The sequence below is a fragment of the Dipodomys merriami genome, unplaced genomic scaffold (assembly GCF_024711535.1).
Source record: "Dipodomys merriami isolate MVZ:Mamm:240054 unplaced genomic scaffold, mDipMer1.0.p SCAF_56, whole genome shotgun sequence".
Classification (NCBI taxonomy): domain Eukaryota; kingdom Metazoa; phylum Chordata; class Mammalia; order Rodentia; family Heteromyidae; genus Dipodomys; species Dipodomys merriami.
The window spans coordinates 2,981,122-3,008,094 of NW_027206135.1; the positions used below are offsets into that span (position 1 = coordinate 2,981,122).

The 26,973-nt window shown below is 42.8% G+C and overlaps 1 protein-coding gene across 1 annotated transcript in view; it reads right to left on the reverse strand.

Annotated features, from left to right (window-relative positions):
- The window catches only part of Serpine3 (serpin family E member 3), a 36,911-nt gene extending 10,396 nt beyond the window's left edge, over positions 1-26,515 (reverse strand). The window contains exons 1-5 of the mRNA XM_070000147.1: positions 26,466-26,515; positions 24,149-24,422; positions 19,235-19,468; positions 17,171-17,368; positions 15,172-15,370 (exon numbers count right to left, since the gene is read on the reverse strand). Coding sequence (XP_069856248.1) covers positions 15,172-15,370; positions 17,171-17,368; positions 19,235-19,468; positions 24,149-24,407 — 890 coding nt within the window. The 5' untranslated portion in view covers positions 24,408-24,422; positions 26,466-26,515. The remainder of the gene's footprint in view (positions 1-15,171; positions 15,371-17,170; positions 17,369-19,234; positions 19,469-24,148; positions 24,423-26,465) is intronic.
- Between the last annotated feature and the right edge of the window lie 458 nt (positions 26,516-26,973).

Consider the following 26,973-nt stretch of genomic DNA (forward strand, 5'->3'; position numbering starts at 1 on the left):
GGTTTAGTTTTGGATGTTGAGCTGTAATTCTTTTTTTTTTTTTATTCTTTTTTTTTTTTTCTTTTGTCAGTTGTGGGACTTGAACTCTGGGCCTGGGCGCTGTCCCTTAGCTCTTCAGCTCAAGGGTAGTGCTCTACTACTTGAACCTCAGTGTCACTTCCAGATTTTAGTGGTTTATTGGAGATAAGAGTCTCATGGCCTTTCCTGCTTGGGCTGGCTTTGAACCATGATCTCAGATATCAGCCTTCTGAGTAGCTAGGATTACAGGTATGAGCCGCCAGCACCCGGTGAGCCATAATTCATAAAGCTGTATTAGTGTTTATTTTACCTTTATGATGTATAGAGCATTCTGTGTTCTATAACCATTCTTTATGATATTATAAATGACCTGATGAGAGAGGTTATCCCAGTGTGTGATTATTTCTTAGTAATATTTAGAGCTGACATTTTGCTCTTGGCCTTGTTGTAAGAGATGTATATGGATTCTTATTTCATCTTCATGTAGCCATGTTCTTACTATCTTCAGACTAGATCAGAAATTTGAGGCTAAAGAGCTTAAGAAACCTGCCCAGGGTGCCCTAATGAGTATGTGATAAACCTCCATTCAAACCCAGGTGTGTGAGTGTGGAGCCCAGATTTGGATCATCTGTGCTTTGCTATCTCTCAATTTGGGCAATATCACTGACACAGGAGGTACAGAAAAGTTTTTGATGAATTGACAACTAAGAGTGGCACTGGTGGCTCATGTCTATAATCCTAGCTATTCAAGGGGCTGAGATCTAAGGATTACAGTTCACCAGCACTGACAGGAAGGTCTGTGAGACTCTTATTTCCAGTAAATTATTTAAAAAGCCAGACGTGGAGCTGTGGCTCAAGTGGTAGAGCACTAGCCTTGCATGAAAGAAGCACAGGGACAGTACCCAGACCCTGAGATCAAGTCCCAGGACTGGCAAAAAAAAAAGATGGTATAGCTGTTTCTATGGGTTAGCCACATTTCCTATGTGCTTTGCTTTATGTAGGGAATGCCTTCACCACAGGGAGAGAAGGAATGAACCTTAGTTTGCCTAGGAAGCCCTGGAGAGCAGTAAGCATCAGAATGTCAACTTCACAACATGTCCCCAAGGGCAAAGCCCTTAAACTTTGCTGTTAAAAAATCCTTCAAATGGGATGTTGATCTTTTTTCTTAAAAATCTACCACTTGAGTCACATCTCTACTTCCTGCTTTTTTGGTGATTAAGCACAGGTAAGAGTCTCACTGACTTTCTTCCTGATGCTGGCCTTGAACCACTGTCCTCAGATCTCAGTCTTCTGAGTAGCTAGGTTTACAAGCATTAGCCACCAGTGCCAGGAACTATAATTTAACTCCTCTCTCTGTCTCTTTGAAGGTGTGTATGTGTGTCTGTCTTTCTTTTTTGAAAAAAATCACAGTGGAATTTAGATGGTCTTTCCTATAAAGCATGTGGCATTTCCAGGAAAGTAAAAATATTGACCAAGACCAGCTACTAGCAAAGATCTTCATGACTATACTGGGTAATGGAACCAGTATTTTACACAAAAGTATCAGGCTTTCTCATGAAGCTGTATTTTGGATTGTTTTTAGAACAATTCTGAAAAAAAAGGTATATACTTTTTACAAATAGGCAGACATTTTTCAAAAATGTCTTACATACTGAGGACATCTTTTTTCTTTTCTTTTTGGTAGTCTTGGGATTGAAGTTAGGCAGCCTGCTTGCTAGACTGGCATAACACTACTTCAGCCACACATCTAAAACATCTTTTTGAAAACTGAATGCTGAAACATAGTGATAAAGACTATGACCTTAGGGTTTCAATGGCTGGGCTTTGAGTTTGGGCTTAGTATCTTAATAGTGGAGAGGGAACTAGTTTCTTTATCTCCAGTGCAAGTTCCTTTACCTGTCCTTGCCTCGGTTTCCTCTTTTGAGGTGAATATAATAGTGGGTTTTTTCAGTGTTGTGAAAATTAAAGAACATAATTCTAAGTGATCAGAACAATACATAGGGTATACCATTGTAGTTTTATTGTTGTGATTTTATTTTGCTTTCTCAATGATATTGAGAAAAGCTGTTTGAAACCAACTATGGTGAATATTTTGGGCGGTAAAACTGAATAATACCATTTTAGCATACTAAAAACAGCAGTAAAAATGAGCCCTAATACTTGCTCCCTAAAGCAAGTTATGTATGTGTGAATTTTCCACTGTGGGGGAAGTTGACATCTCTAGACTCAAAGTTGTTCAAGTTTCACCCATATAGCAATTAATTAATAATGGACTAAAGACCTAAGAAGTAAAAGGAAAACTATAAAATGCCTAAATAAAATGGACAAAAAAGGAATCCGAGATGGCAGAGGAGAAGCTGGAGGCTAAACATGGAAAGCAGTTTTAGTGTTAGTTTACTGAACGGTGCTAGGCTAGAGAATCACACCAAGTGTGCCATCACAGTACAGAGAGTTTGGCCAGAGAGGGACAGGCAGCTCTGTCAAGGAGACAGATCTGAGCACTTGCCAGTAGCCACGATGGTGGCAGCAGTGGGGGGCCAACAGTGGCTGTTGCCGGCACCATATCAACAGAGTGAGTCTGGGACAAAGGCGCCAGACACATGTGTGAGTGGATTCTACTCACCACCAGCAAGAACTGACAAGGAGCAGAAATCTTCATCCTGCTGATTGCAAACCATGGACGGCCCAGAAACTAAGAGGCTGGTGTGAGTAGACCCAAGACATCCTTACTTCTTCTCAGGGAGCAGCGGGGGGGGGGGGGGGGGGGGGGGGGGGGAGGTAGCCCCACCCCCACCACCAGAGAAGATCTCCATTTTTGATACTGACATAGGCCTGGTGGAAGCAGCTAGCTCCAACTCAGGCCTTGGAAGAAAACAATAGGAACCATTCCACAGGTTACAGGAACCTGAACTGACCTGACCTGCTGGGCTCAGCTCCACTCAGGGGAAAGCTGCCTTTCCCAGGCAGAGAAAGCTCCACCCCCACAAGAGTGGCTTTCTTCACTGGGTAAACAGCATGAGGCTGCCCCTCCCCACTGCAGCCTAGACTCTCAGTCTCAGCAGCAGGCTAGGTAAAAGACAAATAATTGAAACTCAGTAAACATAAATCCGGAGAATGGCTCCAGGCTGGTCTCTGTGAGTGTCTCAGGAGCTAGCCCCTCAGGGAAATGCTACTGATTGCTGATAGGCCTCAACCCTACCCAGAACCTAGCCTCATCACAGCAACTCCAAGCTAGAGGAAACAGCCATCTCCCACTTTTGTGGTACTCAAAGCAGATCTCCCTCCCTCTGAACTAGCCTAGGAGGAGGATCACAAAGTCCTGGGTAAAGCAGAGCTTTTTTCTGCCTGCTCAAACAAACTGACTTAAGAAACCAATCAAGCCACAGGAAAACCAAACACCACAAGCAAACCGTAGACTCCACCAAGAGACTGCTTACAGACACCGGGTAGATACAAGATCTTCCACCTCCCTCCCCCCCCAAAAAAAACCCAACTCTTTTTTCTACCTAATTAAAAAATTTTTAAGTGTTTTCTATTTTTTTCTTTCATAATTTTAATTTTAGGTGTGTGTGTGTGTTCTTTTTTTTTTTAATCTCTTTTGACCTTTGGCCCTTTTTTTTTTTGCATGACATAATTGCTGTTCTGCTCATCCCCAGATATATATCCATCCTTGATTATTAGACCTTATCCCTCATTGTGTACATACTTAATTCAGGAATTGATTACTCAATTCACAACCTCTTAGGCTTAACTTCTTTAATAGTAGTATTATTTATTTATACTTACATAATTTTAAGTGTTTCATTTTTTAAATTTAAAATTTTGTTTTTTCATTTTTTACTTGTTTCTTTTTTTTGGGGGGAGGGTCTGGTCATGGGGCCTGAACTCTGGGCCTGGGCGCTGTCCCTCAGCTCTTTAGCTCAAGGCTAGAGCTCTACCACTTGAGCCACAGCGCCACTTCCGGCTTTTTTCTTTTTGCTTATGTGGTGCTGAGGAATCAAACCCAGGACCTCAGGCATGCAAGGCAAGCGCTCTACCACTGAGCAACCTTCCCAGCCCTTTTACTTGTTTCTTTATCTCTCTCCTTTCATTCTGTTCTATCCACTTCCTCTCTGAGATTAGGACTTGATTAAATTCACTCTTTTCTTTTACCTCTCCACATCCCTCTAATCCTATTTCCCCCCACAATTCCCCCTAAACCTATTAATTTCTGGCCTAATGAAAGCCTCCCCAATGTTCTTAGCCCATTAATCCATAGTTGTTTGATGTTGCATAGATTGTATCTGTTGAACTAGATTTATCTGCAGCCTTTTTGACTGTACAACTACAGGACTCTGGTTGATGCTTGCCTTAAAATAGTGTTCAAGCATGAAATTGGTGTTACTTTCATACCAAATGGGCAGAAAAAACTGGAGAAGGCAGAACAAACTGGAGAAACAAGAAAAATGGCAAGTCCAGGTATCTCAACTCCCACTCATGATAATCAGGGGACAGAACAGATAATGAATAATCCAGAGGAGAGTTCCCAAAAAGCTCTACAAACACTACTGGTAAGCATGGTGAATGAAAAGATTGAAAGCCTGCAAAGGACTCAGTGTGAGAGTGATAGGGAGGGAGATGAGGCAAACCGAAGATTAGTACAGGAACTACATGAGCATGATGAGGCTAACCAAAAATTAATACAGGAATCTCCTGAGCTTGAGGAAGCTACTCAAAAATTGGTACAGGAATTGCGTGAGCAGGCTGAGAACAGTCAAACAGTAATACAGGAATTGCATGAGCAGGCTGAGAACAGTCAAAGAGAAATACAGGAATTGTATGCGCGTGAGGAAGCTAATCAAAGAGTAATACAGGAATTGTGTGAGCAGGATAAGAATAGACAAAGATCAATAGAGGCATTCATGGAATCCATAAACAGATAGCTGAAGGAATCCAGGGAGACCACAATGGGAATGTTGAATGGAGCCCTTAAGAAGGAAAGGGAGTCCAATGAAACCATAACCAATCAACTAAGGGATTTGAGAATAAACACTGAACAACAGATTAAGGAAGAAGTCTATACAAGATCTAAAACAAAGCTCCAACAAAGAATTTGAAGCCATCAAAGCCGATCAATTAGAAGGAAAGGAAATAAAAACAAAGTAGAAATCTTGACAGTAGGTTAGACCATTCAGAAGATTGAATCTCTGGGATTGAAGACAGCTTAGATATTATAGAGAAAGAACGTACAACTATCCAGGACAAATCCAAGAAATATGGTAGATCTATTCAATATTTAGAAAACAACATCAGAAGGCCTAATCTGAGGATGATGGGTGTAGAGGAGCACCTAGAGACAGAAGTTAATGGTCTAGGAAATTTATTTAACAGGATACTAGCAGAGTACTTTCCAACCATGCAAAAAGATAGGCCTATTCAGATACAAGAAGCTTTTAGAACCCCAAATAGACCAGACCAGAACAGGACATCCCATGGTGACATTATAATCCACACAGGATCAATCCAGATCAAGGAAAGGATCCTTAAAGCTGTCAAGGAGGAAAGATCAATCGCCTATAAAGGGAAAACATTTAGCATAACCTCAGATTTCTCAGCAGAGACAATTAAAGCAAGAAAAGCCTGGAATGATGTATGCCATGCCCTAAAGACAACTATCAACTAAGAATACTGTACCCAGCTAAACTCTCCTTCATAACCGAAAGTCAAATAAAAACCTTCCATAACAAAGAAAATTGAAACAATATATCTCCACCAAACTAGCCCTACAAAGGATACTTAAAGATGTCCCTACACATAGAAGACCAACAAGACCACAATAAAGGCCAAGAAACCGCACCCAAACTGAGAATACAAGAACCATAGTAAGAACCCAGTTGTCACAACCCCCAAGAAGGTAGATAACATGGCAGGAACTACCAAACATCCCTCAGTCCTAACTCTCAATATTAATGGACTTAACTCTCCAATTAATCTACACAGACTGTCAAGTTGGATTAAAAAGCAAGATCCCTCTATCTGCTGCCTTCAAGAGTCACATGTTGCCCATAAAAACAAACATATTCTGAAAGTGAAAGACTGGAATAAAATCTACCAAGCAAGCGGCCCCCATAAACAAGTAGGAGTTGCAATCCTAATATTAGATCAAATAGACTTCAAATTAAAATTAGTGAGAAGAGATAAAGAAGGTTGCTGCATACTAATTAAAGGATCTCTTCTCAGGAGGATATTACAATTCTACATATCTATTCACCAAACAATGGAACACACAAATTTATCCAAGAAACACTACTTTCCCTCAAATCTCACATAGATCCAAAGACATTAATTGTTGGGGACTTTAACACACCACTATCCCCACTAGATAGATCAACCCAGCAAAAACTCAACAGAAAAACTGCAGATCTAAACAACTGCATAGATCAACTAGATTTAACAGACATCTACCAAATATATCACCCAGCAGAATCAGAATACACGTTCTTCTCAGCAGTATACAGAACATTTTCCAAATTAGACCACATTTTAGGTCACAAAGCAAACTTGTCCAAATTCAGAAACATTGAAGTTATGCCCTGCATTCACTCACACCACAAGGGAATAAAATTAGAACAAAACACCAGAAGCCACCAAAAAAAGTCCTGTAATACATGTGTATGTTCTTTTTTTTTTTTTAATCTCTTTTAACCTTTTGCTGAAACTAAACCAACTTAACAGACCCATATCAAGAATCAAAATAGAAACAGCAAGAAGAGACATCCCATCTAAGAAAAGCCCAGGACCAGATGGATTTACAGTAGAATTTTACAAGGCTTTCAAAGCAGAACTCACACCAATACTCCTCCAACTCTTCAATGAAATTGAAAGAGATAGTTCACTACTGAACTCTTTCTATGAAGCCATCATAACCCTCATCTCCAAACCATGCAGGGATTCATCAAAGAAAGAGAACTATAGACCCATTTCTTTTATGGACATTGATGCAAAACTTCTCAACAAAATTTTGGCCAATCAACTTCAACAATTCATCCAAAAAATCCTACGCCATGATCAAATAGGATTCATTTCAGGGATGCAAAGCTGGTTCAATATATGCAAATCAATTAATATAATTCATCACATAAACTTGAGCAAGGACAAGAACCACATGGTTATCTCAATAGATGCAGAAAAAGCATTTGACAAGATCCAAAACCCTTTTATGATGAAGGCTCTGGAAAAACTAGGAATCCATGGAACATTCCTCAATACGATAAAGGCTGTATGTGACAAGCCTACAGCCAGCATTATAATTAATGGTGAAAAACTAAAGCCATTTCCTCTAAACTCAGGAACAAGACAAGGATATCCACTCTATTCACTTCTCTTCAATTTAGTATTAGAATGCCTAGCTACAGCAATAAGACAAAATGCAAACATAAAGGAGATACACATAGGGAAATATGAAGTAAAACTCTCCCTCTTTGCAGATGACATGATCTTGTATTTAAAGAATCCCACGGACTCCACTCCCAAATTATTTGAACTGATTGGAAACTTTGGCAAAGTATCAGGGTATAAAATTAACCCTCAAAAATCAATGGCTTTTCTGTATGCCAACAATAAGAAGAGCCCAGCTGAAATCAGGAAAGCAACTCCTTTTGTAATAGCCCCACAAAAAATAAAATACCTAGGTATTAACTAAAGAAGTGAATGACCTCTACGATGAAAACTTTAAAAACCTGAAAAAGGAAATCAAAGCAGAACTTAGAAAGTAAAAAACTTTCCATGGTCCTGGATTGGATCAAAATCATGAAAATGGCAATATGTCCCAAGGCTATCTACAAATTCAATGCGATACCTGTCAATATTCCAACCTCATTCTTCAAGGAAACAGAAGAGGCAATGCAAAAATTCATATGGAACAATAAAAGACCCCGCATAGCTAAAACGATCCTTAACAGAAAGAACAGTGCTGGAGGAATATCAATACTAAATTTCAAGCTCTACTACAAAGCCATAATAATCAAAACAGCTTGGTACTGGCACAAGAACAGACCTCAGGACCAATGGAATAGAATTGAAATCCCAGAAATAAACCCACAAATCTATAGCCATCTAATCTTCGATAAGGGTGCTAAAAAAATAGAATGGAAGAAAGACAGCCTCTTCAGTGAATGGTGCTGGCAAAATTGGTTAATCACATGTAGAAAACTAAAGCTAGATTCTTATATATCACCCTGCACCAGAATCAACTCCAAATGAATCAAAGACCTTGAACTCAAAGCAGACACTCTGAAAATATTACAGGAGGGAAGAGGAGAAACTCTTGGGATCCCTAGCACAGGCTGAAATTTTCTTACTAGAGACCCAGAAACACAACAAATCAAAGAATGGTTGGACAAATGGACTTGCATGAGCTGCAGAGCTTCTGCATGGCAAAAGACATAGCTAGCAAGATCCATTAAAAGCCCATGGATTGGGAGAAGATCTTCATTCGCCATACAACGGACAAGGGTCTCATATCTAAAATATACTTGGAACTCAAAAAATTAAATCCCCCAACAACAATTCCTCAAAGAAACAACTGACCAATAAATAAGTGGGCTAAAGACTTAAAGAGAAACTTTCTGAAAAGGAAATAAGAATGGCCAATAGACACATGAAGAAATGCTCAACCTCTCTAGCCATAAAAGAAATGCAAATCAAAACAATATTGAGATATCACTTCACCCCAGTTAGAATGGCTATAATCAAGAACTCGAATAACAACAGTTGCTGGAGGGCTTGTGGCCAGAGGGAACCGTACTGCACTGTTGGTGGCAGTATAAACTTGTTCAACCACTTTGGAAAGCAGTATGGAGGTTCCTCCAAAGACTCCACATAGAGCTCCCCTATGACCCAGCAATCCCACTTTTGGGCATTTACCCAAATGATCACAAATAAGACCATACTAAAGCTACCAGCACAACTTTGTTTATTGCAGCATTATTTACCATAGCTAAGATATGGAACCAACTCAGATGCCCCTCAGTAGATGAATGAATCAAGAAGATGTGATACACACACACACACACACACACACACACACACACACACACACACACACACACACACACACACAATAGAATTCTATGCCTCCATCATAACAAATGACATCACCCCATTTGTTAGGAAATGGAAAGACTTGGAAAAAATTATATTAAGTGAAGTAAGCCAGGCCCAAAGAAACATAGGTCCCATGGTTTCCCTTATTTGCAATAACTAGTATATGTCTGAGCCAAGCAGAAAAGGTCAAAAGCTATGTACATATGACCAGATAAGATGATGTTAAGGGAAATGAAGCCCAAGATAGGGACACAAGTGGTTGGTTATTTTCTTTCTTGCTATTGTTTCTAATGTATTTATAATGTACCATGTGATTTTTTTTTTTGTTTCTTTGTATGTTTCTTCCCCACGGTATAACCCATTTTCAGTGTATTTGATGTCAGTCTAATTTGGGGAGGGGAAGGGAAAAAAACAAAATGTTTAAATAGTGATACAGGTTGACCCATTGTAACAATGAGATGTACAAGACAGTCTGTTGAAAAATGAACCTTACAATTTAGGCGGGGTGGGGGCAGTGTGTTTTGGAGGTGGGAGGGAAGGGATGGTAGGAGAAAAACAAAGGAGGAGGCAACAATGCTTGATAGGAACTGTACTAATTACCTTGCTCATGTAACTGTAACCCCTCTATATAGTATTTTTACCATAAAAAACATTAAAAAAGTGGACATAATTTTTTGTGACTTTGGTTAGGCAATGATTTGTTAGATGTAATCAAAAACACAAGAAATAAAAGAATGATTAATTTGACTTCATCAAAATCAACAACTTCATAGGACACTGTCAAGAAGGTGAAAGACAACCCAGAGAATGGGAGAATACATTTACAAATCATATAACTCAAATAAAATTTTAAACTGTCACAACTCTATGATTTAAAGGCAACCAACTTAAAAATGGAGAAATGCTTGAATAAGTATCCCTCAGAAAAGATACAAATTACAAATCAGCACATGGAAAGATGCCATACTTCATTAGTCACTTAAAATACATAACCCAGTAATTCTATTCTTAGATGTATGCAAAAAACTTAAATACAGGTGGTTCATGCCTGTAATCTTTGCTACTCAGGTGGTTGAGATCTGAGGGTTGTGGCTTACAACCAGCCCAGGCAGGAACATCTGTAAGACCAATTAACAAGCAAAAAGCCAGAAGTGGAGCTATAGCTCAAGCAGTAGAGCATTAGCCTTGCACAGAAAGCTTAAAGACAGCATTTAGGCCCTATGTTTAAGCCACAATACCAGCACACACACACACACACACACACACACACACACACAGACATGCGCATGCATGCATACACACATGTGCATATGCACATAATAGATAGATATAGTAGATAGATAAATAGGTAAATAGATATAAAAATATGCATACAGGGCTGGAAGGTGGCTCAGTGGTAGAGTGTTTGCCTTGCATGCAAGAGGCCCTTGGTTCGATTCCTCAACACCACATAAGCAGAAAAAAGCCAGAAATGGTGCTGTGGCTCAAGTGGTAAAGCACTAGTCTTGAGCTGAAGAGCTCAGGGATAACACCCAAGCCCAGAGTTCAGGCCCCACGACTGACAAAAATAAATGAATAAATAAATAAAATATGCATATGAATGTAGTAGCTAAAAGTGGATATAAGTAAAAAAAAGGGTACTGGTACTTAATATTTATAAAAATTAAGAATGGTTAAACAAAATAGTGTTTCTATGCATTAGAATATTATTCAGCAATAAAAGAGATGATATGCTGGCTCAAGTTAAAGTAAGATAAACTTTAATAGCTGGTTGCCAATGGCTCACACTTATAATCCTAACTACTCAGGAGCCTGAGATATGAGGACTGAGGTTCAAAGCCAGCCTAGACAAGAAATTCCCTGAGAATATCAAATAGTATAGCCACTTGGAAAATATCTTGAAAGTGCTTTAACTCCATACTGTAGAGTTACCACATAGCCCAATATTAACCCAATTAACTATCAAAAAGCCAGAAGTGGAACTGTGAAAGTAGAATTCCAGCCTTGAGTACAAAAGTTCAGAGACAGTGCCCAGGCCCTGAGTTCATTCCCCAGGACTCACACACACACACACACACACACACACACACACACACACACACACACACACACACACACACACACACGATAAGCCTTTACAAATTTCATGTTAGATGAATGAAACTGGACACAAATGGCAACTACATATTGTATGTTTTAATTTACATGAAATTTCCATCAGAGGCAGAGAAGATGAGTGGGTTGCCCTGGATCCAACAGGAATGAGAAGTGACTGTCTTGGAGGTTTCTTTTTTGAGATGATGAAAATGTTCCAGAATTATATAGTAGTGATGGCTGCACAATTTTGTAAGAACACTAACTTGTGAATTGTTCTTTTTAAAAGGATGAATCTGAGGATATGTACATATATCTCAATTTTAAAAAGAAGCAAAATATCTTTAGAAAAGCATAGGCAAGGGGGGGGGGAGGATTGGGTGGTGGAGCGGGAGGAGGCTGGGAAGGGATGGGAAGGGGAAACAAAGGAGGAGGCTACAATGCTTGATAAGAAATGTACTCATTACCTTGCCCATGTAATTGTAACACCTCTGTACAGTATTTTCATAATAAAATATTTTTTTTAAAAAAGAGAAGCATAGGCAACATGTGAGGAGCATCAGTTTTTTTCAAGGAAGGGCAAAACTCATTTTGGATGTGTGAGACCTGGTAACTTTTTAAACAAACACATAAATGCTGTGGTTTGGACATCATCTGAGTGTTTCCCCAAGAGATTAACATGTGAGAAACTTGGTCCCTAGCGTGACTGTGTTTAAGTGGTAGAATGTTTAAGAGATGAGGCCTGATGGGAGGTGAACACTAGGGACATCACTCTTGGAAGGGATGAATACAGTTCTTGCCTGTAGTTCCACGGGGGTGAGTTATTATAACAAAGCTGGTCCATAATTTCTCTGCCATGTGATCTCTGCTTCCCCATTGTGCTCCAGGACACCATCCTCCACATTATCATATAGCTAGAAGATCCTGTTTGTGAACTTCCAGAGCTGTGAGCTAAATAAATACTTTGTTTGTTTGTTTGTTTCTTTATTTTTTTGGGGGGTCCGGTCGTGGGGCCTGAACTCTGGGCGTACGCACTGTCCTTCAGCTCTTCAGCTCTAGGCTAGAGCTCTACCACTTGAGCCACAGCGCCACTTCCAGCTTTTTTCATTTGCTTATGTGGTGCTGAGGAATCGAACCCAGGGCCTCTGGCATGCAAGGCAAGCGCTCTACCACTGAGCCACCTTCCCAGTCCCACTTTGTTTCTTTATAGAGTATCCAGACTCAGGTATTTTTTTCAAGTCAGTATGAAACAAGCTAATGTAGTATCATATCTAATATTAAAAATGCTCATGTTCAGCTTCCTACCATGTTGTTGACCTAATAACTAAGGTTTTATTCATTAAATGCAGACTTGACATTAAAGGCATTGTCTACTAAATGATGAAGAATAATTTGATGGGACCAGAGGAAACTCTTACATACAAGTTGACTTTGTGCCTACAATAGTTTAAAGTTTATATTCAAATCTAGACCTAAAACAAGTTTTAGTTCTTTTTGGCTGATTCCTAAAGGGTTTAAGCCTGTCTGACTTCCTTCTTCCTTCCTTTCTTCCTATCTTCCTTCCTTCCTTCCTTCATCCTTCCTTCCTTCCTTCCTTCCTTCCTTCCTTCCTTCCTTCCTTCCTTCCTTCCTTCCTTCTTTCCTTTCTTCCTTCCTTTTTTTCTTTTGGTTGGTCATGGGCTTTAACTCAGGGTTTGGGCATTATCCCTGAATTTTTGTACTCAAGACTAGGGCCCTACCACTTTGAGCCACAGCATCACTTCCAGCTTGGGAGTGATTAATTGGAGAAAAGAGTCTCAGACTTTCCTTACTCTGGCTGGCTTCCAATGGCCCTCAGATCTCAGCCTCCTGAGTAGCTAGGATTTCAGGCATGAGCCACCAGCACCTCCCTCCCTCCCTGCTTCCTCCCTCTTTTCCTCCCTCCCTCCCTTTCCTTCCTTCCTCCCTTCTTTCCTTCTTCTGTCTCTCCTCTTTTTTTTTTTTTAACTAGTTTAGTTGTAAAGTGGCCTCATTCTAAAAACTTGTATATTTCTTACACAGGAATCTTAGGGAGATTAAAAAATAATTTATCAGAAGGATGCCAAGTTTAGCCAATAGTTAGGGAGCTAAGATTCATGCTTTCTCTCTCTCTCTGTCCTCCAGAGGTTTACCATTACTGAGGGGTTAGAACATCAGTGATTTGTTGTTGGCAGTACTGGAATTGTACTCCGAGCCTCCTGCTTGTTACTTGGGTACCCTTACCCTACTACTTGAACCACACACAGCTCTTCTTTGCTTTAGTTATTTTTCAGATAGAGTTTCATAGTTTTTCTCATGGCTGGCCTCAACTTCAATGATTCTATCATTGGCCTCCTATGTATCTGGACCACAAGGATGTGCCACCACACCCAGCTTTGTGTCGATGGAGGTCTTGTTAACATTTGCTCACGTAGGACTTAAACCATTATCATCCCTATCTCTCTCTCTGCCTTCCAAATAACTGAGGTTATCAGAGTAAGCCAATGTGCCTGGACTGGGGCTAAAATTGGGCTTGCTGTGTATCTCAAATGGGCTTGAAACTGGTGATCCTCCTTGCTTAGCCTTCCAAGTCCTGGGATTACAGGCATGAGCCACCATGCTTGGCTTGAGACATTTAAAGGCATAATCAGGAAACAGAGTTCTTGATGGAGTTGGGCATTTCTCTGAGGATTATTGCTTATATCAGTTGCTCCAAGTTGAGCCAGACATCTGTCCCCTAAATCTAAAATGATATGGCAAATTAATGCAATGGGCTGCTTTTTCTCTCTGTGTTTGACTGTGAAGAGTTCCTTCTCTACCCTTCACTAAGCTGCTTTCTAATATAACAAGATGAGAGTTTCTTCAACTCCATGCCAGAGAGATCTGTTGAAATATCCAGATTTGGTCTGAAGTCCAAATATTTGATTTTGAAGATAGACTTTATCTGAGAGTAAAGTTCACCTCTGCCCTGGGTTATGTCTGATCCCACATTAGACTTTGGCCCTAACTCACTGGATCTTTCTCTGTATGTTTTTGTTCCAACACATGGACTTATTTTTAACTGCTTGAGGGAGTGCTGCCAGGCCTTTGCCTTTGCCCCTGAGAACCCTGGCTATGGAGTGAGGCCAAGGCCATGGATGGACAGGAGCGGGAGGAATTCATCTGCTGAAAATGAGCCCTTGGATGGCATTCCTCCCTTTATGCTGACTACAAATTGATTGTAAACTCACTCTGATCCTGAGTGTCCCAAAGATGCACTCCATTTTTTTTTTTTTTTTTTTTTTTTTTTAGGTCCGGTTGTGGGGCCTGAACTCTGGGCCTGGGCGCTGTCCCTCAGCTCTTCAGCTCAAGGCTAGCGCTCTACCACTTGAGCCACAGCGCCACTTCTGGCTTTTTTTCTTTTTGCTTATGTGGTGCTGAGGAATTGAACCCAGGGCTTCATGCATGCAAGGCAAGCGCTCTACCACTGAGCCACCTTCCCAGCCCGCACTCCATTATATATATATATATACATATGTATATATATATATATGGAAGAAACCTTTTGCAAGGCAATGAGGTTAGCGGGGTAAGCAAAATCTAACACCACCATTTAACTTTTGGAAATTTGTATCAATTGGATAGTCTTAAAAGAGAGGCCCTCACTATTTGGAGGAAATGAGAACCTTTAGCCCAAGGACTTCAGATCTCAAATTTTTAATCCTTAATTTGGCTTTGAATTTGGGTTGCATCCATATTTGTTTAAATACATAAACCATCTTGCCTCTTCATTTTTGATGCAATTTGTATACTTTGAATGATATGATAAGGTTCAGTACACTCTGGGAATGGACTCAGTCTAGAACAACATTTCTTGGCTGAAGTACTAGAGGTACATCCGATAAGCCAGCACTGGGAATAGGAACAGAACCTAGAGTTCTAAATCCAGGTCCTGCGACTGCTGTGAGCAGGTTGTGTGAGGGGAAGATAGCCACTCACCTGGGAAGGAACACATCCATCCTGGATCTTTTCAGCCTGCTTGTCCAGAGATTGATGACTCTAGCTGTGAGGTGTGGCTCAATGAGGCCCAGGTCTATATTTTTGTCCCGGGGCAGAACCAGGAACAAACTGGCCACGTTTCCCAAGAAAGGCAGCTCCAGCACTCCCACCTCATGCTCCACGGCATCCCGGAACACACCTGGGGGTTCAGGGCAGCAAGAATTAGCAATGTCCCAGGAACCAAGGGAGGACTAAACAGTACCAGACCCCAGAAAGAGGCAGGCTTACCGGATTGGACATAATCACCCTTAAGAATCAGCTAGAGGCCTAATACTGTTGGACAGCATGGTCTCTTCCTGAGCTTAAGGCCCAGAATCTCTAAGACATCTCACAGGACCCAAGTCACAGTCCTGCAGTGGCCAAGCACAGGTTGTAATGGTACAGGTACTATATATCCTGTCGAAAAGGAGAATTTGTGGCTTAACAGGACCCAGTCTCTTTGTGTTTAAGTTTCCTTATTTTTCCAAAAATCCAGATTTCATGTGAGATTTTTCTCACAGACCCAAGAAGACATGAGCTGGATCTGACTTAGAGACTGACCATTTGTAATTTATCATCTAAGCAAACAGGCCATAGGATAACAGCTGGGAGCTTGGGGGCAATAAAAATGACTTGCTGAGGACAAGTCCAGGCCACCAGGCAGAGCATAATTTTAGCAGGATGTGAGGTAGCAGGTGACAGCAGACACAGATGGCTAGTGACAGGGAGCTTCAGCCAAATTTGCTAGTGAAAAATCTGGCAATGACTAGATCCAGGGATAGGAAAGGGACAGAGAGTTATGCAGACAATCCAGAAGGGCAGGGGAGCCTCTGGGTAGATTCCAAACTGGATCTCCTTCCTGGGAGACAAGAAAAACAAGGCTCTGGTGTATGTTGGGGAACAGCAGAACTGGCAGACCATTAAGGCAGATGCTTAGGCTCAGGAGGAAAAGAAAGGATATACTTCTTATTGCACGTGTCACCTAGTCTGTACTTACTGGACATCCACTATGTACCAGCCATTCGGCACTGTACTTGCACATCCTGGGAGGGACAAGAGTCATATGGGGCCTGCCTATGATCCCGCAGCTTCCCATCAAACCAGCCAGTGTGTCAGAACAGCAGCAATAAAATGAGAACAAGAACTATACTAAACCATACTTACATATTTAATTGTCCAGTATACTTCCTTCAGTTCTCCTCTTACTTGACCTCAATGAGTAATTATTGTTTGACTAAACAAATGAATATATTTACTGAGCACACACAGAATGGAAAAGGATTAGCAGAATAGCAGAGCTTTCTGAAACCAAGGTTGGCAAGCTGGTGAAGTCTCATGAATGTTTCTTTAAGTAAGACTGTGGGCTCTACAGCTCCACAGCCGGGGAACCACTTGGAGGGTAAGTGTGGAGAAGGGGTGAGGCCTGCTCTCCTGTAGTACAGCACTGTTGGAATCTACCATACATGTGGCGTCCAGGCACTTGCTAGCATTGGCACTTCTAATTTCTAACCCTACTCTCACCAGGATGAGTGGCCATCAGGCAGGTGGGCACACACAGAACCCATGGTCCTTCAGTCTGAGGGGCTTTGAAGAACCTTCTGGATTCCATCCTTGCCCTCACTTGATCTACATTGCATGTACACCAGGGGAGATTGCTTGGCCCAAATGTTTTTGGTTTCCCATTAACTTCCCTTCTTACTAAGCAGAAAGAAATGTCAAGCAGTTGTGACATCTGCCACCTCACTGTCCTGTCGGTGCAAGCTCTCTGAAGGCCCGTCTATTAAGAACCTCCCACTACCCTAGGGTCCCGGGCTTTCCTTTAGCCCCACCCACAGCCCAGAGCACTTGCCACTGAAAACAGGTCTCCATGCGATCCTTCAGAGCAGGGACCTGGCCTCTTCTCTCCACCACATGCCCCTGTTTCCTCTCCCTTCCGACAGCCTAAGTGAAGCAGGCTCACCGTAGTTGACCTCAGCCATCTGGTGCATCATGGGAACTTGAAGGACAAGGCCATGGACACAGGTGAAAGGCAGAGGCTGTGAGTCCATGGAGGAGAATCCCCTCTGCCAGGTGTTCTGGAAGGTCATGGTGCTCACAAGCACAAGCTGAGCAGACATGGTGCTGACCAGCTCCCGCAGTGGGGCTCCTGGGTTCTCACCTGTGAGCAGGAGAGCTAGGGTTGGTGTGTTATGACAATGGGCACGGTGTGGGACAAGTATACAACAAGGGTGCAGAGCTTCAATGCTGACAAGATCTTTTTTTTTTTTTGGTCAGTTGTGGGGCTTGAACTCTGGGCCGGGAGCTGTCCCTCAGCTCTTCAGCTCAAGGCAAGCACTCTATCACTTGAGCCACAGAGCCACTTCTGGCTTTTTCTGTTTATGTGGTGCTGAGGAATCGAACCCAGGGCCTCATGCATGCAAGGCAAGGACTCTACCACTGAGCCACCTTCCCGTCCCTGACAACAAGATCTTTACTCATGTGGTCTTCCCTCCCCTCTTATTGTCTCTCTCTCTTCTCTCTCTCTCTCTCTCTCCCTCTCCTCTTTTTTTCTCTATCATTCTATTTTTTGTGATTATTTTTTCAATTTACTTTGTGTGTGTGTGTGTGTGTGTGTGTGTGTGTGTGTGTGTGTGTGTGTGTGTGTGTGTGTGTGTGTGTGTGTTTGTGTGTGCTCATCTTGGGGCTTGAATTTTCCCTGAGCGTTTGTGCTCCAGGTTAGTGCTCTAACACTTGAGCCACAGCTCCACTTCTGTGTGTGTGTGTGTGTGTGTGTGTGTGTGTGTGTGTGTGTGTGTGTGTGTGTGTGTGTGTGTGTGTTTAATTGGAGATAAAAGTCTCAGGGACTTTCTTGTCCAGGCTATTTTCTAACTGTGATCCTCAGAGCTCAGTCTTTTAAGTAGCTAGCAGTATAGGCATGAACCACTGGCTTCTGGCTCTATATACATTTTTATTTTTTAAATTTCTAGTCTCAGATCCTTGCTAATACCAGGGATCCAAGTTCCAGCTATGTGCTCTCTACTGGCCATCTCAGGGTTGGGGGTGGAAATGGAAAGCAAGCATTCAGAAGTCAGATCAGGGAAGTGGCACTGTAGCTCAAGTGGTAGAGCGATCGCCCTGAGCTGAAGAGCTGAGGGACAGCGCCCAGGCCCAGAGTTCAAGCCCCATGGCCGACCAAAAAAAAAAAAAAAGAAGTCAGACCGGGTCCTGATGCCTGCACTCCATTCTGGGCACAGTAACGCATCTCTGTAGCTGGGTGGTAGCATACTTGTTAACATCTATCAAATATGGCATCCAATTGTGCTAACAGCTACATGTTGCTGGAGACCTTGTTGTTGTTGTTTTTCTTTTTTTGAAGAGGCTGGGCTGTTCTGGTACTGTCTGGGATGAGGAACCATTAGGTATTCCCTCCCCGAGCAGGCCTGAGGAGGTGCTATGACTGGAGACGTCACACTGTCTTCCTCTAGACTCCCATCGTTTCCTGTTGAGTCTCAGCCTTTGTTCAGACAGTGATATTCAGGGCATAGTTTTAGGAGGTCTATGGTTAAATTTTTCATCTGTTACCAGAAAGGGACAGGCAGACCACCGTACAGGGTCAGCTTTTGCTCCAGGTCTTTGTTTGGCTAACAAACAATGCTCTGTGCTAAATGCTTGAACAAATTCTCACCGACTCTCCCCTATTATTATTCTTCATTTCACAGCGGGAGGCTCAGCAAAATTGTCCCATGGTCATGTACTTGGAGGGCAAAGCTATCATGCAGGGAATATTGCAAGTATATCATTCACAGTATATATCGGTGTGTATGTGTGTGTGTGTGCATATTGTCATTATGGAGGGTGGGAAGAGGGAGGGGCAGAGGGGCACAGGTCAGCTTTGATTGCTTCACAGAGCTGTCACTCCAGGTATGTCTCCCATAAAGACAAACTTCTGCTGCAATCAAGGGGATCCTGAGCACCCACCACTTTGGCTTCTGACCTGTGATGGAGTAACATTCTATCTTGTAGCCCTCAGACCTTTAAGTTTTACCTGTCGTCTGTCTGGATAGCCCTTCGTTCGCCTGGATGGTGGTGCTGTTGGGATCTCTTAGGTCTGCTGGCTGAAAGCTACTGTTAGCCCACCAGGAGATCTGCTCCACAAAGCAAGGGGAGAGTGGAGTTCCTTCTTGCACAAAAAGGTTGCAGGCCAGCTCCATCACAGTGCCATGGCTGGAGTTGCGTAGTGTGGCATAAGCTGTATACAGGCAATCTCTCACCCTGAGATCTGGGGGGGGAAATCGGAGTAAGTCAACAATGGTGAATGAAAGGAAGGAGTTAGCACAACCTTCGTCTACATGGTGCATTAAAGCAAGCCTCAGCAATACTGCCCTAGTCTTATATATGAGAATGCACCTCAGTTGGAAATGGCATAACTAATCCACGTGGGAACTGGCCTGGCTTCACAGATTAGAAGGTAGAGTCAGGCACAGAGGTTTCTGCTTTAGCCTCTCAAGGCTGAGATGGGAGAATTGCATTTCAACATCAGCCTAGAAATAAAAGGAGACTCTCATCTCAAAGACTGACCCAGAAGTGGTGGTCACACCTATCCATGCAGTTACATCAGAGTCATAGGTAGGAGGGGCATGGGCTAAGACCTGCCTGGGAAAACACTTGAGACCCTATCTGAAAAATAACATAAAACAAAAAGGGCTGGAGGCATAGCTAAAGTTGGAAAGCACCTGCCTAGCAAGTAGGTCTTGAATTTAAACAACAACACAAAAGGGTCAGAAGAAATTATACTAGATCAGGAAGAAACTCAGCTGTCATAAAATCTACTAATTCTAGGGGGGAGGTTTGGGTGAGGGGGGGGATGGGAAGGGATGGGAAGGGGAAACAAAGGAGGAGGCTACAATGCTTGATAAGAAATGTACTTTTGCCCATGTAATTGTAATCCCTTTGTACAGTTTTTTCACACAAAAATAATGTACTAAGTCTACTAACAGCTTTTAGGTGATGGAAGTTTTGTTTTTAAAATCTATGTCTACTAACAGCCTTTAAGTGATTGAGAGTTTTTTTTTGTTTTTGTTTGTTTGTCTCTAACTTCCTGATTCAGGAACACTGCCAAATGCTGGAGTTGATTCTGAAGTTAGGAAAACGGCAGACCTACTGCTCAGGTGATGGGATTCAAACACTCAACCAATTCAAAGTGAATTAGAAGCCATGCCATGAGTCATGGTGATGGGCGGTGGCTTGGATGTAGCTCTTTCAATCAGTGTATTAGGGCCCCAGATCCACCGCAAAGCCTGCATGCCATGACTGTCAATGCCATTGGAATGCAGTCTTGGTTAGGACTATGCTTTCCCTTGGAGAAGTACAAGGGCAGGGTAAGAACTCTCCCACACCCATCTCCCTTTAGACAGCACACAGCTCATGTTTATGCATGTCAGTGAGAAGCCACAAGAACATTGAAGAAATAAGCAGCATTGTGGAAAATGATCTGCTTCCACCTTCTTCGATGGCAGAGTTTGGACTTCTGATTTACTATTTACCCAAGGGATTGCTTTCTTCTCTGTTTAGTCAATGGTAGATTCCATTTTCATGCTATTCTTATAAGCTGCAGCTTCTGGCCTCCCTAGGCATCCTGTAGCTGGAATGAGGCTTTCTGCCCACAGGTGATTCTGAACACAGTTGGGTCCTGCAGGCTTCCCACACCTGACCATCCAAGTGGGTATCCTAGCTGTTAAACCTGTGGTGTACAGATTGCCCGGGTCACCAGCTGTACATCTCCACACATCTGCTTCAGGCCAGGCACAGGCAGAAGGTCCCTCTTCCCATTCCACACACAACCAGGGTCCCTCTTACTGCACCACCTGCTTCTCTGGCTCTGGCGACATGCCCATGGGGATGTCTTTCATTCAGCTAGCATCTGTCCATTCTGACATCCTGCAGGAGGGGCAAATAGACCTCTAAGGAAATTATCAGAAGAATTTCCTGGGTCCTGCTTGAAAACCAGTCTTTTTGAGAGATGGTTATGGCCAGCATCTTCCTTTTCAATAAATCTGGTGGATTAACCTTGGCTAAGATTCTGAGCCTGGTGTTCTTGACTTTGTAAGGGTGGTGTATAGTATGTTCTCAACTTGTATGAACCATCTTTTTTATGCTGATACTTTCATTTCCAGAGAGCTAGAAGAGGACTACGTGGAGGATGCTCTCCAGCAGTTTCGGCTGAATAATACAGGGGAGACTAAAGCTGCCTCTGGTGAGCGCTAGAGAGTGAACAGTGCTCATACATTCAGATAATTGCTCTATGGCTTGGAGTGAGGCTGAGGAACTCTGGAAAGAATAGAGGATTTGGAGTCAGAAAACTGGAATCTGAGTCCCAGCTCAACCCACGGAGTACTGTGAGTTTTGCCAATTGTTCACCTCTTATTTACAAATTGGGAATATTAAGAGAGGCCTAGTGATTGTGTATGGTTTCTGTGAGACAGAATTCTTTCCCCAGGGCCAGACTGCTTTTGTCTCTGATGACTATTCCTAGAATTGTTCTTATGCTTAATAGAAAGTGTGAGTGTTCTGTGTTAATTTATCTGTAAAGACATCCGCAACCCCAAGAAGTAGGGGAACTGAGAAATCGTGTGTTTCTTGTGGTTTAGACAGGAAGGGCTGTTTCCGTGTGTCCTGAATCTCACATTGTGCCTCAGGAGTACAGGTAAGGACCCTGGCAAAGTTGGTTTTCACATACTGACAATGCTGATGTGTCACACTGCAAGCTTGGATGGATCTTCCTATAGACTAAATGGACACAGAGCCCTAAGACCTTGGATGTACTTTGTTGCTGGTTTAATACCAGTGTGACTTGTATCAACTTTGCAAAGAAAGGACACGGCCAGGGCAGGTGGCAGGTCCTGGAAAGTTTCAAGCAGAGTAGACATGCTTCTCTGAGCTAGTGTGGAGCAAACCAAAGCACAAAATTATTCAAATGCCTAGAACTCTGAAAATGGCACAGTCCTGTTCATAATAATGAATATGAGTGGTGAATAATAATGATGCCTGCATAAGTTAATAAAGCAGTTTATGATTAAGAAAATTAGAGGGATTATTGTTCCACAGACCGTGATTATCATGCATTCTTGACATTTGGCATTTCTCTCACTGGCTCTATGGAAACTCTGCTCATTATTATGGCTGGGTAGCCAGGTACCATGACTTTGTGACAAGCCAGAATTTATTACCCTATTTCTGCTGGGTAGTGACACAGGCATTTAATTTCACCCCAATCATGACATCTGTCAGACTGTTCTGAGGTAGAAATGATGACCCTTTCTCTCATGTTCTTGTTTCTTCACACCCCAGCTCAGATGTCATGACTTCTGGGGAGCCTTCTATTCTGCAGTAGAACCAATCATTCTCTCTCCTGTACTATCTCATAAACACACTTACAGCACTGAGCTGGAGAGTGTTTCTGTGGGCAGGGCTCCTCTAAGGCTGAGATGTCGGAGTGCATTTTTCCTAATGTGTCTGGATGCCACTTTCCTGGCCAACACTGGCCCATGCGGCAGGAGCCCCGTTGAGTTCTGTGTTGCTCTGAATCTGATGGGAGTGGAGAATAATTCTGATATTCTATCACTGTTGTGATGTACTTGCTGACAAAACTTAAGTTTATTAAATAACTTTTGATTTCAGTTGTCCCCAGAGAGAGCACACATTTGCCTGTTAGCCAGGAGGATCATGAGAATTGTTTTAGCAGGGGTTGGGGTATAGATGGAGAAAAATGGGTGCTCAGCTGGCCCCTGGTAGCCTGACTTGTTGAATGCTAACCTTTATTTGGCAACTTAAGAGTCCATCCCGAAGGAGGATTTGGCCAGCTTGTATTGGAATTATTTCTGTGCTTTCTGAAAATATTTATTTATGCTGTTTTTTATTGCTTAATATCTTATTATAACGTGGAGAAAAAGAAAAAAATCATGTGTGTAAGAGCCTGCCTCACTGTGGAGTGGTAGATGGATATTGGGGCTGGGCATGGAGCCGGGCTCTGAGTGTAGGCCAGCTGAGGTCAAGGTGTCCTCAGGAGGTTCAAGCTGCTGCTGGCATACCTATTCTAAGATACAGAATTGGGCACTGGCCAGAAGTCACTCAAAAGCATGGGTTTTGGTGTCAGCAGTCTGAACTTGATTCCAACTCTGCTCTTTAATGTCTGTGTGACCTCCAGCAAGCTGCTTTCATTCTCTGGGCCTGTTTGCTCATCTCTATAGTAGGGGCAAAACATCAAACTTTTTTTTTTTTCTTTTTGGTGGTAGTAAGTTGGAGATAAGAGTCTCACAGACTTTCCTGCCTGGGCTGGCTTTGAACTTTGATTCCCAGATTTCAGCCTCCTGATAGGACTAACAGGCATGAGCCACTGACACCAGGTCAAGTCATCAATCTTTTTTTATTTTTTATTTTTTGGGTCCAGTCGTGGGGCCTGAACTCTGGGCCTGGGCACTGTCCCATAGCTCTTCAGCTCAAGGCTAGCGCTTTACCAATTGAGCTACAGCGCCACTTCCGGGTTTTTTCTTTTTGCTTATGTGGTGCTAAGGAATCGAGCCCAGGGCCTCAGGCATTCAAGGCAAGCACTCTACCACTGAGCCAACTTTCCAGCCCCCAAGTCATCAATCTTAATGATGTTGTTGAAGTAATGAATAAATGTTTGCAAGGCCTTTCCCACATTGCCTAGTGCCCAGTAAAGACTACAAAGAGCTGTGAAATGAAACAAATACTGCCATGCAATGTGAGCCTGAAGCCTTAAAAATCAAGAGTAACCACAGTGGCAGTCTGTTCCATTGTTACTTAGTGAGTGTCCTGTCTGTATGCACTGCTGGGAGCTGAGCTCCCATGTCTTAAGATGCCTGAATTGGGTGGGCAGCTAGCTGCAGTGTGAGGAAGAGAAGAAGGGTAGCCAGGAGCCAGTGCCTTACAGGCCTCTTACCATGCACAGTGTAGCCCAGGGCACTTGTCAGCTGCCTGCCCGTGTTCCCCTGGGCTCCAAACTGCAGGATCTCTAGTGAGAGGGCCACGCTGGTGGGTGAGATGACAAAATTTGTTCCATTTCTCCCTGCTGCCACGCTGCGGTACAGGCGAAGCGCAAACTCAGTCTTCAGCAATCGCAGGCCTTCAAGGAGGTGACTGGCTCTTGTTCCAGCCACACAAGGAGAGAGGAAGAGGATAACCTGTAGGAGAGGAGGCATGGCGACTGCAGGCACCTGAAAATCAGAAGGAAGAGGAGCAGGATCAGGAGGGCTGGCCAGCCGTGAGAGGGCTGTCATCCCATGAGAACCAGGAAACCCAGCTCTGTGTTCTGCCACTGGAAATAGGCTGAGAAAGGTGGCATTGGCTTGGTGTTCCATGCTGCTTACCCACTGACAGTTTTACCTGCCAGGCTTCTGAGGTGTGGTGCAATGGCTTATGCTAGTCAACCTAGCTACTCTGAGAGACTGTGACCAGGAGGATAGGGACTTGAACCCAACCTCAGGAAAAAGTTCACAAGACCCTATGTCAACCAAAAAAAAAAAAAAAAAAAAAAAGCTCAGCATGGTGGAACACTCATTCTCCCAGGTATGAAGGAGGCATAAATCAGAAGACGTTGTTCAGTCTACATAAGCATGAATGTGAGACCTTATCTGAAAAATAACTACGGCAAAAGGGGCTGGGGATGTGGCTCAGGAAGTGGAGGACCTGCCTGGCAAGTGCCTGAGCATATCCCAGTATTTCCAAAACAAGACAACACAATTGAAAACCCAACTCTGAGTCAGCTTGGGTCACTTACTAGCTGTGTGGACTTGGTAAGACCCTGGTAAGATCAGAGGCAAACTATTATATCGAGTGAAGAAATGGGAGAAATATATCTTCTTTATTATGAATGTCCTATTTATGAATAATAATAAAATTAACAATCAATTGTTACCTTATATACTAAAAAGAACTGTACATTCTCAGTTAACCCTTCCAACAATCTTACTAGATAGCTGTTACTACGACTCAATCATAGACATGTTGGTTCAGGTGTAGAGAGCTCAGTGACTCACTAACATGAGGACAGTTACAGGGCATAACTCAAATCCTGGTCCTCAGAGTGGTATATACAAACAACCAAGATTATAAATCGAACTGATCGTTGATGGCTCACACCTGTAATCTTATCTACTCAGGAGGCTGAGATCTGAGGATTGCAGTTCAAAGGCAGCCTGAACAGGAAAGTTCATGATATTCTTATCTCCCATGAACCAGCAAAAAAACAAACAAAAAATACCTGGAATTCAGGCTCCAGGACTGGCACACACACATATAAAAAGAATACATATGAATTAAGCTGGGTGCCAATGGCTCATGCCTGTAATCCTAGCTACTCAGAAGTCTGAGATCTGAAGTTAATGGTTCAAAGCCAGACTAGGCAGGAAAGTCTGTGAGACTCTTATCTCCAATTAACAACCAAAGCCAGAAATTGAGCTATGGCTTGAAGTGGTAGAGCACTAGCTGAGGGACATTGTCCAGGAACTGAGTTCAAGCCCCAGGGCTAGGGCATACATAAAAAAAGAATATTTATGAATTAATATTGCATTAAATATTTAATATGTATTAAACATTGAAACATGAGTTAATTGTACTTAGAATGCTAGATTAACCATGTGAATTATTCCATAAAAAAACCACATTTGCATAGATAGTAGACTTATACTGAGAAAGCTCCTATCACAGAGATATAGCTTTGCAATAAAGTGAAAATCCATTGCCTAAAATATCATGCCAGAAGAGAAAGGCAAAATGAATTGTATTTTCAACAACCTTGCTCCATAGAGAGACAGCAGTAATTTTTGCTAGGTGGTCTAACTCTGGAAGCAGAGACAATTCATGGAAGGGAGGCCCATTCCAAGTCACTTCTTGCAGACATTTCTATGCAAAGTCTGGGTTCCATACTGCTCACTTTACATCAAGACCCAAGACAGAGAAAGCCATCCTTTTGTTTTCCAAGTCCTCCACCTGCAGCTGAGTATAAATGTTGCACACAACGACCTTGGTACTACAGAAGTAGGGATGAGTGTGTGAGGCAGTGCATATTGGAGACAGTAACTCCCAGCCCAAGGTCATTTCTAAAAGCCTCAAAACCCACTTTGGGAGCTCTTGCAACTCCTATCAACTCCCCAGGCTCACTGTCAGCCCTGTGCAATCAGACCTCGATGCCCAGGGCTCCCCACAAGTCCAGCCTTGCCATGCGTGGTTCCACGCGGTCAGATGAGCTGCTTACTTACAGACTCAGATCACACTGTTGCGTCTCCTTGCTTGATTCTGTTTCTGTGGGTCTCCAGTATTAATGTGCTCCCTTTTTTAAAAAGTGGAGCAGAATCTGCTTTGAATCACAAGACAGAGCAGAGGGGAAACTGGCGATTGCCGTCTCTGCCGGCGATGTCTCTACCACTCGGTCCAAATTCCTGGAGCCTGGAGGTCCTGCAGGGCGCCAGGAGAAGCAGCCCCACCCCTGGGCAGAAAAAGCCCAGATGGGAACAGAGCTGGACCCTGGGGACTGAGCCAGCCACACCCGTCAAGCCTTCTTAGGCTTGTGACCTGGTTGTACCAGCAAGGAACTCCTTGTCTAGCCGTTTTGTCACATTGAGGAATTCCACTGATAACTCTGTGTCAGGGCTTTTACTGGGTACCAGGTACCTAATGCTTCCCTCCTCCTGCTGTAAAGAAAACAATAAGTCAGTCTTTGGGCATGAACAGAAACGTTCAGAAAATGGAATTCTGCAAACAGGAAAT